The 12,784-nt window shown below is 43.1% G+C and overlaps 2 protein-coding genes across 2 annotated transcripts; one reads left to right on the top strand and one right to left on the bottom strand.

Moving 5' to 3' along the window:
• Nucleotides 1–7,741: 7,741 nt before the first annotated feature.
• On the bottom strand, nucleotides 7,742–8,883 carry bcdin3d (BCDIN3 domain containing). The gene is made up of 2 exons (XM_071524608.1): nucleotides 8,670–8,883; nucleotides 7,742–8,515 (listed from the first exon to the last, which is right to left on the bottom strand). Exons 1-2 carry the CDS (start codon nucleotides 8,880–8,882, stop codon nucleotides 7,952–7,954), a joined length of 777 nt encoding a protein of 258 aa, XP_071380709.1. The 5' UTR covers nucleotide 8,883; the 3' UTR covers nucleotides 7,742–7,951.
• A 2,102-nt stretch (nucleotides 8,884–10,985) lies between these two features.
• On the top strand, nucleotides 10,986–12,667 carry cox14 (cytochrome c oxidase assembly factor COX14). The gene is made up of 2 exons (XM_071524598.1): nucleotides 10,986–11,122; nucleotides 12,148–12,667. The coding sequence occupies exon 2, from the start codon at nucleotides 12,158–12,160 to the stop codon at nucleotides 12,332–12,334; it is 177 nt and encodes a 58-aa protein (XP_071380699.1). The 5' UTR covers nucleotides 10,986–11,122; nucleotides 12,148–12,157; the 3' UTR covers nucleotides 12,335–12,667.
• The last annotated feature ends 117 nt before the right edge of the window (nucleotides 12,668–12,784 follow it).

Genomic DNA, 12,784 nt, shown 5'->3' with positions numbered 1-12,784 from the left:
CCATAAAGACTGTCGGCTGTACTGGGTGATTGACTTTCACCACTAGGTGGTTCCCTCACCTGCCGTTAAGCGTAATTTCTCTGAAAACCTTTGGATGACACATTAACACTAAACCAAGCTTCATCAAACAGATAAAACAACTAAATCAAAACCACAATACAAACCAAAGCCTATTAAAGCATTTTATTTTATTTTATTTTGAGCTCATCAGAGGCAGCGCCAAAGGGCTCTCAGCGGATGGATCGCTGCTATTTGGTCTACTGACATTTGGTGGGACTGTCAGTAGCACAGTCTCACAAGGGACAGGTGAATTCTCTTCATCAGAGAAGGCCGTTTACACTTTGGAGTAGAGGCCTTTTCCTCTGGAAGAACTTGGTCCTTAGCGGGAGCCTTTGAAAACAGCTTTCGGATGAACTTGAAGCTCCACTTGCTCTTCTTGGTCTTCTTGGAGTGGGACTGGGCCACAGAGGTCTGGCTGTATGAGGCTCCAAGGGCCTGGGAGCAGGTCTCCACCAGGACAGTGGGAAACCACTTGTCCTTGGTATTAACAGCAGCCTTCAAAAGCTTCTCTGTCCCGTACTTATCAACAAGAGTCTCGTACATGCTCTTGTAGAGTTTCTTGACGTCTAAATCTGGTGGATGAGCCTGGTTGTGGCTGATGCCTGAGTCTCTACAGAACCGAGAGACAATCCTGTTAGCGAGATCAGCGGTCGCTCTTCTCATGTCTTCTGCAACACTCTGGGATTCACTGACTTCCGTGAAGAGCTGAATCAATAGCAGAGAGATTAAACTGACATAGTTGTCATCACCAGAATCAGTGGTCTGATGATGGGAAGAAGTCACTACTTCCTCTTTCACATTGTCAGTTTTAGCAGGCATCTGATCTGCGGACAGTGTAGAAGCATGGACAACCTGCTGAAGCAGTTGTTTTATCATCTCCTCTGCAAACATATAGCTGAGCTGATTGGAGAAGTCCCTGGATGTCTCTGGGAACTGCTTTGTTCCATATGTCCCAAATAAAACAGAGTCAGAGATCGATCTACTGGCCTCCAGGAACTGTTCCTGAGTCTTGCTGCTCTCATTCTTAATCACAGAGCAGACTCTGTCAATGAGCCTGTGTGAGTCACAGCGAATGGCTTCACTAGACAGCAGTGTCTGAAGCCTCTGTGCAGAGGAAGACAGAGCGGCCGTAATGTCCTGGACGGTGTCCTCCTTCAGGCCGGTCTCCTTGATGATACTGTCCACTATTTTGGACACTGATTTCTGCACCAGCTGTATGGAGGACCTTGATGGAGAAGGTGGGCTGGGACTGGGAGTGAACCCAAAATCAGATGGCTCAGGGTGAAAAGGTGCCCCATCAGAAGTCCACTCAAAACCAGATGTCTCAGAGTGAATAGATGTCCTATCAGGAGTCATCAACGAAATGTTTGATTTCGATGAGGATGGTCTGTCTTCTAGCATGTCGACATCCTTTAGCAAGGAGTCAACAGCGGACGCGATTAAGCTCCTTTCCTCTGAGGCTTTCCTTTTTGACCTTGTCAACATATTCATAATTGACTGCAAAGTCTGTCTCAGGAAGTCTTTGTAAGTCTTCCTGAGACATACAGACTGTTGCATGGACTCTGCCAGCACTGGGTCTTCACAAATGGAAGAAATTGGACCAATGACCTCCACGGTGCCGGTCTCAAGATCATATATTCGGAGCTGGGTCTCAAGAGCCATCAAGGACTCGCTCTGGCACTTTCGGGGTGTCATATCTGTGATGGAACTGCACTGATGAAGTATCTCACTTGGATACTTCTGAGGCAGATACGCCTCAGAAATCATGCCTCCGGTGGTTGATTTCTCATTGTTGTCAGCATTATCATCCTGCAAGGAAACAGGACGATGTTTGTTAAATTGACAACATGGAGTGAAAAACCTTCTTAGCCACCGCTGCACCTTTTTGCAGGAGCTTACTGAGGCAGTGGGTGGAGCTGAGGTGGTGGAGGGTCCGTCCTCTTTTTTGGTCTCCTCTGATGTGATGTCCTCATCCACCGGGCTGTCAACTACCAGCAGGTAGTTGGCACTCAAGTCTGCTTTGACAACAGCCCTGATGTCTTCTCTGGAGCACATCTCGGTGACGGACACTTGAGGAGACGGAGAGGTCAGTTTGATGTCATCTGACATGGCAGATGCAGAAACGCTGCTGGATAAACTGTTGGCTGTTGACTGGGCGGCCAGCACAGCCTCTGCTGCTGGGGAGACGTGGGAGCTTCCCTTGCAATAGCATAACACAGACAATAACTTACCCAGCTTGTTGCTGTCAGGAACAGAAAATTTCTGTTTCCAGGCAGTCTTTATGCCCTTCTCGGAGACAGAGCACATGGTGTTGCCAACTCCCTCCAACATCTCCTCAGCCACTTGGGGGCTTGAGATCAGACTGCTGGCAATGGTGACACGCGAGGATCCTCGAGAAGTCTGGATGGCCACCGACAGGACAGAGTTCACTTTTGTTACGACCTCTTCCACTATGGCCTCTGTGATTTTGGGAACCATGCCGTCGGCACTGTCCACACCAACAACCTCGCAGAGAGCCTCGCTGAAGGAGCTTTCCAAACCCCTCTGGACCTTGGCCACCGTGATGCCATAGTACTCGCTGAGAGGCTCTGAGGACAGCTGCTGGCTAACCTGCTGCCTGACCCCAGGGAGCACAGTGTCACATGTGATGACAAAGCGATGGATAGCTGGGACAAAAACCTCAACCATGGACTCTGTGACAAACTTCTGCATGTCCATACACATCGCGGCCAACTCCTTCTTCACTTCCAGATCGCTTAAGCCAGTAGTGACTTCCCTCCATTGTCTTTCATCCAGACTTTTTAAGAAGCTCACTATCATGGTATAGAGGCCAGTCTGGTGAAGCTCAGAAAGCCCCAGACTGAACCCCCGGTCTGGGTCCATGTCGCCTTCCTGGGAAGGCCCTGAGGGTGAAACCTAGATGGATCAAGAATGGATCTAAATTTGGATGGATCAGTATCTGACCTTACACCTCTTCTTTCGTTCTACTTCTACTTATGCTTTGTTCGATGCATTGCTCCTTATTTAGAACTGATCGAATGAACGCAACAGATGTAAACACACCAAATTAACTAAAAAGGCTTGGCTATAGTGACATCACAATGGCTGATGACATCACAATGGCTGTGATCCAATTGGAACACTGGCCATGGCTGCTGGGGAGAGCAGTATATAACTAGATCTGTAGTCTATACCACATTCTGTAATTAATACAGCCAAAAATTTTCCAAAAAGACAATATTATAATATATTTTTTAATATATATATTTTTTTATTATAATATTTTTTTTCTTAGTGAGAACCAGCTGAGCAGGATATTGAGAGTTACAGCGCCACACTCTGGTCAATTGCAGACTGCTGTCTCTACAGTAGACCGGTTGCTTAGTAAACCCTTCAGCTTTCAGGCTGATCAGCCTGAATGTGTTGATGGAAGTTCATTGCTTTCAGTCAATCAGACAATCCAATTTAATCTACTTCCATACTGGAGTAATGCCGCTGTAAACTGTGTGCAGGTTTGCGTTTGTCATCGTTTCAATCGTTTTACACATTTAAATTCAATAAATAAAAAAGCAATTTCGCTGCCTCTTTGCTTTTTGCATTTGAGTGGACACCACGGAAAAGTAAAGAGAGATGTGCGTTTTTCCCTTTTGCTTTAGTTTGTCAGTACACAACAGAAGTAAACAAAACTTCCGGAGAGGACGCTCCATTTCAGCCATTTCAGAGTAAAAGCCTTATGTTTTCCCATGTGAACCAGGTTGTTTAACGACAATTCACATCCTGCTTCTTGCCAGAGTACAGCATGGTACAGACGAGGTAGGCGATTAAACTTGAAGAAGTAACGTTAAAGCTACGCTATAAAGTTTTTTAAGCTTCATAACTTGCTCTCCAACGTAAACTAGCTACCTGACAAGCTAACAAGCTAACGAGCAGACAAGGCAGCAAGCCAGGCACAAGATGGAATAGGTTAGGATGAAGACAACGATCATTTTCAACCAACACTGAATAAATTACATTGACGCTCCGTGATCAGTGATGTCTTAATTTATAGGACATTTCAGATTAATTAAATTATGTTGTAAAAATAACTGATTTCTCTTATTTTCACTCTCATACAAGGCAAGTAACTGATAGGAAACCACAGTGGTGTAGTGGTGCCTGGAGAAGTGGGTATACTCTTAATTTATGCCACAATTTTTTTTTTTTTATTTTTTTTTTATTTTTTAAAGCGCCCGTCCAGCAAAGGATAAACGCCCTGTGTTATAAACAGTGACATGTAAGACTACTCTTACATATGTAGTTCGCCCAAAAACGGGCCAGTAGGCTAGTATTTGCACATTGTCACTTAACTTCTGCTGCTTGACTTCAGGGAGAAAGGATCATTATGAAATTAATATAGCCACAGAAGAGGTGCAGATTTTGCGATCAATACTGGCCCACAGACTATAGGGTGAGACAACTACATAACTATGCATTTTGAGTGAACTATTCCTTATTCCTTAGTCCATCAACACATGAAAATTGGACAACTATTCTCTCACCTTGCAAGTAGTCTATGGGCCAGTAGTTTCTTTTGTAAGCTGTCTCTTGGAACAGCTGATTTGCAACAGATAGTGTAGGCTCCATTATAAAATTAACATTATTTGTCAAGGGGCAGTTTGCAAATATTACTCGTCCTACACAGGCCTAATGCATGAATATAAGATATATTAAAGATGAGGCAAACACGGTGTTTCAGTCAGAGATTCGTTTATTTAAAAAAAAAACATTCAGAATGACCGGTCGCTTTGGTACCCATCGGTGCCGAAAACGCCGGACACCAGGGGCACGTTCAATCTAACAACGGTGTGCACTGTTTTGCTACGGTTTCCGGGTTGAACGTCATGTTTCCACGAAACGGTGTGCAACGGGCTTTGAGGTACGTTGTCTCTCGTTTGGTGGGTGTATCAGAGGTGTTACCCAATCAGCAGCGACGTGTATATAAACCCCGCTGTATTAAAAAGGCAGTGCGCACAATGGATCCAACAAAAGTCCTTTACTAATGCGTCTGCTGCAGCTTGCTGTCTGCAACAACTGAACTAATTAGAAGACATGTTTGTATCTTTTGCTATTGTATGTACCATTGTGGAGTGACACTTTAATAAACTTTTCTACTCCACACTACTCCTCTAAATATATAATGGTAAATATTACAATATCATATCACAACAACAATGATCAGCAATAATGATAGGCCTAATACTCATAAAAAAAAATTAGCTCATATAGACCGTAACACAGTCTCGAAGGTAAGAAGTGGATTATCCTTCACCTGAAATGTTTGCCTTGTCATCCTGAAATGCAAATGAGGCAAATGTTGGATCACTATAATTAGGAACAGTTTCCACAAACCCCTTCACTCCATTGAGATGTTCTGCTATTCTGGACGGCAAGGGCAGTGACTGTAACATCGAGCGTATTTTGTAGTATTAAACATAATGTACCGATTTCATCAGGCTCCGAAAATTCAAGAGTGGAAAATTATTCAAAAAGAACGCAAAGAATGGCCTTCTCAGCTGCCATAGTTGCAACGCTTGCATAACACAACAGGGTGTTCGACGCATCACCGTTTCCGTTTAAATAAACGTTTTGCTACGTTTTGTCGGGGCTGAACGCAGGGCCGGTGACGCATTGGCGTCGGGACCCCCGCCAAAATCTCGGCCGGATCACCAGGAACAAATCGGCGCCCAGCTATCGGCACTGGCAGGAACCGTGCCCCCGGGAAACTCCAGGAAACGTTGGCAGTAAGCCCTCGGCGCGCCGAAACCTCCATGCTTGTCTGTGTCTCTCTCTCCGCCGACAGAACAGAGGGCTGTCAGGTGGACTGAGCTCGTGCATATGCATCAAAATAAATGGCGATATGATATAATTGGCTTTATGCACACTCTCTGCCGCATTCCGAGTCAGCCAGCTATGTCACTTCCGGCGCTTCAGTTAGCTTCAGCTTACATGCATGATATTGGTCAGCCTGCTTACTGTGTGGGAGAAACGGGCTCCTGATCTCAGCGGAGAAAACAAAACCAATTTCTGGCTCTGTGATACTGTGTTGTGCCTCGTGCCACGGCCGACCAATGGTGTAACTTGATCACTCAGTCAGTGACAGACATTCACGTTTATAGGGCTGGCCCTGCTGTTGCGGTCCAGCCAAAAATTTGCAGCACGCTACTGAATGATGCGCATCAGAGGGGATTTACAAGTGGGTATACACAATGCCGACTGAAAAATAAGTAGGTATACGCCGTATACCTGCGTATGCCCTTGCACTATACCACTGGGAAACCACAACAAGTCCAGGTTAATAGGAGGAGGCAGTTATGTATAGGCCTATATGTTATAGTGTTTGTCTGCAGAGATCTGCCAGTTAAAACACTGAGCCACTGACTGTTTTCAATTTATATGCTCCCTCCATGTCATATTGACAGATGATATATTGAATTGATAGGTTCTAAAAGGTTGAAGGTGAAGACGAGACTGAACAAAGTGAACAGTCAAAGTGGGATTCCTAAAATATTTGCAGGTACAGCATGGAGTTCAGACACTGTGAGAAGCCACAGAGGTTAATATCCCACCTGATTCTACTGCTGAGTGCTGACCAAAACAGATAGAAGATCCAGAACAATTGTCCATGGAGTCCTGACTAGAAAAAGGCACTAATACTGCAGGGTTAGGGGTTCAAATCCCACTGAAGTTCACCATGTCTCCCAGTCCTGTGAGATGCTTTAGATAAAAGCCTCCACCAAGTAGCAGCGGAAAGAAAGGGTATATTAATCGTATTATACGTGTTCACACTCCAGTTCAGTAGGTGGCGGTAAAACAAACCTTCTTAACTAGTGAGGAAGAAGAAACCTGGAAGCAAAAAATTTGCCACCAAAGCTGCAAATTAATCTGTGTAAAGTGAATGAGAAATCTACAGTATGTTTAACTGTAGAGGGGAACTTTCAACAAAATGATTATAATAATTCTTATCATAGAAGAACACTGTACAGATTGTGATTTTGTTGCTTAATTATTAGATTTTTATGCCTCCACACCGGCGACAGCCGTGGCCGTCCCATTCTCGTGAACACAATATCTCAGCAACACCTTGAGGGAATTTCTTCAAATTTGGCAGAAACGTCCACTTGGACTCAAGGATGAACTGATTAGAATTTGGTGGTCAAAGGTCAAGGTCACTGTGACCTCACAAAAGACGTTTTTGGCCATAACTCAATAATTCATTCGCTAATTATGACAAAATTTCACACAAATGTCTAATAGGATAAAATGATGAAGTGATGACATTTTATATCCAAAGGTTCAAAGGTCAACTTCACTGTGACATCATAATGTTTTGCTTACCACTGTAGCTGAGAAAGCGATCTTGGGTCATTCTACAAAAACGGTGGAAGTGCTGTCACTTACTTTTGCAGGCACCAAAATCCTTTAAGTTGACCTAATAATCACATTAATTATATATGTTCAATAAATAAAGACTGTCCTTGCAATGATAAAACAAAGTTTATTGGCGGAGGCATACAACCGCGAGGCGGTTATTTCTACTTTGTTTTTTAGTCAAAATTTGAGTGTTGTGAATTTGTCGTAATTGGAACACAAGCAAACACCTCACTGTGAGGTTGAAGAGTCAGTCGAACATGTAATTATGCAGTGTGGAGAATATGAGGAGGAAAGAGAACAAATGAAAGAAGGATTTAGAAAGGCGGGATTCGGGAATCCAGGAATTTTATATGAAGACAATAATGAACTTATCAAGTGGCACATTTTGCAGGATTTTTTTTATTTTATTAATCAAACGGGATTAAAAGGTTGAATCTAGTCTCTGGTCCCTACAATGACAAGCAAACACCTGACACTGTCCTCATTTCCTTTTGAACAGCAGCAGCTTCCGGTCCCAAGCAGTGCTGCCAAAGCTCTGCAAGAGCTCCATGCCGCAGTGCCTCTCCAGGTGCTCCGTGGCGTGCTGTGCCACGTCCCCCCGGATCCTCAGGGTCTTAAAGTGGTCAAAGTCACAGCGGCCCAGCTTCCTCAGTCGCCGGGCCGCAGAGCGGTAGCACTTCCAAGGCTGGGCCTCGAGCAGGAGGTGCTGGCTGACGGAGGCCAGGCGAGAGAGCAGCTCCAGCAGGCCCGAGTCTCCGTGGTTTAAGTGGACCCACATCGTGACAGCCAGGCACACACACACGTGGAAGCGGGAGCAGCCGTGCCGGGTGAGGTAGCCCTCCAGCTGGCTCCGGCTCTCAGTGTCTTCAGTGATGTCTAGGGGGATGAAGGAGATGTTGGTGGGCAGAGGGTTGGTCTGCTGAGCCCGCCGGATGAGGCTCTCGTCTAAATCGAAGCCCAGGAGATGAAGAGTCCCGGCTGCTTTGGTGTCTTCCTCAGACTGGGGCTTCTGCTGCAGGTGTCTGTACAGGGCTACACTCAGTTCCTGTCATTCAGAGGGGAACGAAGAGGAAAGGTCATGATCAAGAATTTTATACCTTTAATAAAGATAGGGCTATGTTGCATAAGGAAAAAAAGATCAGTGAGCATAATTAAAAAGAAAGTGCACGTCTCAACCACAGAGTACCAGAGACACTTACCCCTGAATTACATCCCACGTCGAGCATCAGTGTGGTGCCATGACTGTCGCTGTAGCCTAAATCCTGAATAAGTGTTTTTGGGATGAGGTTTAAACGATTCTCGGGTGGATTAAAGGTGTAATAGTTTATAAAGTTTCCATAGGGAGCGGCACCTGGATCATTTATTTCATCAAAGGCGTCGCTCTCTAACTTTTCTGTCGTACATGCTGCCATTGCCGTGTGTGCCTTCAAAATAATTCCGGGTAGGAAACAAGAGTTAAGACCGATAAGTTAAGGATCTTTGATAAAAATGCGAGAGGTTTCACTTCTGTCTACCTCCCTTAAATTTTGTTTGGCCGCTTCAGTGAGAGTGTTTCAAATTCTGTCCAAATCGGGTTTTTTTTCTGATTTAGCCACCGTTTTAGTAAGCTTGTGATACCACTTTCAGACATAGACATAACTTTAAATTAGTAAAAATACACATTTGTTCAAATGGGCTGCTGTTGGGCGCATGCGTAGTATGGTGAATTCTGGTGTGAATGAAAGAATATTTCAGGGGGACAATCTCTTGTGTCTTGAGTTAGCTGTTGTGCGCATTAGCTAGCTAGCCTGCTAGATATGCTGCTAGCGCTAGCTGAATATAGAACCTCCTTGGCTGAGAGGAGGAGAGGAAGAAGACGAAGAGAGGTCTCACTCGGGCGCTATTTCCCGGTATCAAAAACACCATCGAGAAGTGCAGCAGGAAAAAATGTAGACCCGTGTACAGACATCTTCCGCTATAAATGCAACGTTTGTTTGGACCAAATTACACACAAATCGAAAGTATTATTAACATCTACATTAACATAATTTGTTATGAGCAGTTTGAGAAAAACAGCTCTGTTTCAGGTCTGTATCATATTGCTATGGTAACAGCTATGCACATACCAGAAATGGGTGTTATTTACCAACTACGTTCACTACCAGATATAAAAAACGCATTAATCTTACCTTTTGTTAAACTTCGCAGAGATCCAGCAGTTACATCACATTTGAGTAAATGGATGAAAAAAATGATAGTAGCCATTAATACTTTCTGGAACAAAAAGGATTAGGATTGGGATTCTAGAGGCATTTTTTTTTTTATTTCCAGGGCACTTTAGCCAACACTCTGGGGTTTAGTTACTCTTTAGTGCTTGTCAAAGTGGATTCTGTACAGGAAGATCTACTTTGGATGTACTAGTAACATTTAGTAGGCTAATACTTTCCTGGGTAATAGGCATTTGTAAAACAGTCTCCAAAAGCCTGGCAGGCTGTGCAGGCTTTATACAGCAGACATAAATTCTTGGTCTGGATCTGGGTAGAGGAGATAAAGCCCGATGGTGATGATTTGTTCAGAATCTGCTGCAGTAATTTCAGGTTTAACTTCAGCTGAAACGGCAAGAGATGATCTATTAATGGAAAATAATTGGATAATGTTAAGACTACAGAGACTTGGGACACATTTTAGGTTGGGTTCCTGCTCATGTCGGCCAACTAGCTGATAAGATGGCAAAAAGAGCATTACAACTGCGTGACAAGGACATTTAAGAGAGGCCAAGTCATTAATTACAAATTAAGTGATTAAATGATGACAAATGAAATGGGATAGGGATGGCAGGGGAAGAGATTATTATAAGACACAGAAATCTATTCATGTTAGGTATTTTAAGTGCAGGAGAGAGGGAGTGGCCTTCTCTAGCACGCAGGATTGAATTCACCATTGTTTCCGATGAATGTTTCAGATAAATGTGAGGAATGTGGCAGCAGATAAATGTGGAACATATTGTTCTGTCCTGAGCTTGGAATTACAAGGGACTTAGCCTATTTAAATATCAAAATTGACTTATCCACATATTCATGATCTTTGAATTTCAATTTATGCTTGTGTGGTGCGTGCAAGTTTTTATTTATTTATTTATTTTGGTTTTGTTTTTCTTAAAGACACTTTGGGGTTAAATATAGACACATGATGTAGGCAGCTTTTCCAACTAGTATGTAGAATCATTAATGCTCAATATCTTAGAACTGCTCTCCATGCAGACATAACCATATCATTAAATTTTGTAACAAATTTGTTATCGAGAGGGAAAGTTTTCAGCCAAGGAGTGAGTGAGACTGGACATGAGTGGACTCGACAAACAGGGTGAATGTAGCGGAGCACTATTATTTTTTAAATATACACGTTTAAATAATAGAATATAAGATAGCAGTAAAAAAAAAAAAACTATACATAGACATAGTAATACACACTCCGAATCAGTAGGCGGCGATATGCAACTATTCTGTTTGCGATCCGCCATTACATTGAGAGACGAAGAAGAAGCAGCGGATGTCCCTTTCAGCCTTCCGTACTGTACGAAAGCAAAGGCAGACGCCGACAGCTAGCTTCCATGCTGTAGTGACATTGAGGGCAAAACCGAAATCTGCGTTTGTTGTCAACTTTTAAAACAAAGGTAAGCAACGGCAATTACAGTCCAAGGTAAACCCCCCCCAAATACTATTAATAGACTGCTTTGTTTGTGTACGCAGCTAACGATTATAGCTAGCTAGCCTGCAGTGATGAAGGGGGAAACATTTAGACCACATTTCAGCGAGTTGGTGTTTGTAATCCGATATCATAATCCGATTGTTATGTACATCGCACCAAACGTAATCGACAACGTGATTAAAAAGTCCTTATGAGACCACCTTGCATTACAAACAGCAGTGTTGAACAACCATCGTACCATTCAGATGCTATGTTTTTGGATAGGTTAATGACCAGTGTGATCGGATGTTACATAAATCCTCCCCATGACTGACAATAGTCAAGATCCTGATCTGTAATATAATTAACAGATAAAAGAAGTTTTCCCATTAAGAGTGGATGGGAGACTATCAGTACCCACCCAGGTTGATTAGCATTATCACTTGGGTATGAGGTGAACCCTGGAATAAACATTTTTAGTTCACAGCTCAGTTTCCAGTACATTTTTAGTTCACAGCTCAGTTTCCAGTACACTGTCCATAGAGCAGCTTCAGGCTGTCCCTAGAAGCAATTCATGAATGAACTCATCAATTCTAATTCAACTGAAGAATTGGAATTGAATTGGAATTTCAGGAAATTGCATTTAGTTAAATGAAATTCTGTGAACTCCCGTGTTTTTTTTTTTTGGGCATACCACATTATCCTCTCTCCCTTAGAAGTGGAATTACATGAAATTTAATGGAATTCACCTCAGTTTTCTGTCATTCCAATTGAATTCACATTCTGTTTCCTTAGAGCTGGGTGCAATTCCTACTCCAACTGCAGTAATTAACCTGGAATTTACCATGTATTCTCAATTCAATTCACGAATGGCCCCAACCGTGATGAGAAGACATTAGATGAGAATATCGGTTCTGATTTTTGGCTCACTTCTTTAGCTTTAGGGTGGACTTTTGCTTTACTGAGCTGTGTACGTTGATGTTGTACCAACACTGCCTCTGTTTCCTCTAGGATCCTCACCATGGTCTCTGGAAAGCGCCTGGCTGACATTGGGTATCGGGCTTTTTCTGCCTCAATGATGCTGCTGACAGCCTACGGAGGCTACCTCTGTGTAATGCGAGGATACCGCTACGTTGAGAAGCAAAAACAGCTGCAGCTCGCAGCAGAAAACCAAGACCATGAAGTTATCAAAGACTAGATGGACTGCTCTTCCGATTTGCACAGAAATGGAAATTCTCATTCCTTCCTTTTGTCCGTCACGAAGTCATGAAGATGTTTATTCTTCTCTGGACATTTGTGATTACCTTATGTATGTGAGGGTATTGTGCTCTCACAAGGAAAAGGTCTTGTTCATTAAAAAAAAACAACCTTTTAATTTCATCAGGCAACTTAACTAAGAACATATTCTTATTACAGCAGTAGAGTATATACCGCCTATCAAGTCCATTGTGTGAGCAGATTGCCCTTTTGGGTGGTAAAGAAGAGTGTCACTGGATCATTGTTTGTATTATATTAAATGCCTTTAACCACACAGTACAGTGCAATGTTTCTAAATAGGACTGCAATAAGAAAGCAATCTTTCAACAACTGAATATATTTGGAAATACATTTTTTTTTTTTTTTACAAGGCACTCAAGTGAGAACGTGA

Source organism: Centroberyx affinis, unplaced genomic scaffold (genome assembly GCF_046629955.1).
Source record: "Centroberyx affinis isolate AG114_WGS23_722 - 3 ecotype Tasmania unplaced genomic scaffold, CSIRO-AGI_Caff_v1 ptg001206l_1, whole genome shotgun sequence".
NCBI classification, from domain to species: Eukaryota; Metazoa; Chordata; class Actinopteri; order Beryciformes; family Berycidae; genus Centroberyx; species Centroberyx affinis.
Note: the sequence above shows the minus strand (reverse complement) of the source record. Positions and strands in the feature narration are given on the sequence as shown.

Coding starts and splice junctions, on each gene's coding strand:
- cox14 (XM_071524598.1), top strand. CDS start 12,158: ATGGTCTCTGGAAAGCGCCTGGCTGACATTGGGTATCGGGCTTTTTCT.
- bcdin3d (XM_071524608.1), bottom strand. CDS start 8,882: ATGGCAGCATGTACGACAGAAAAGTTAGAGAGCGACGCCTTTGATGAA. Junction 8,516..8,669: donor ACGTGGGATGTAATTCAGGG/GTAAGTGTCTCT, acceptor TCTGAATGACAG/GAACTGAGTGTAGCCCTGTA.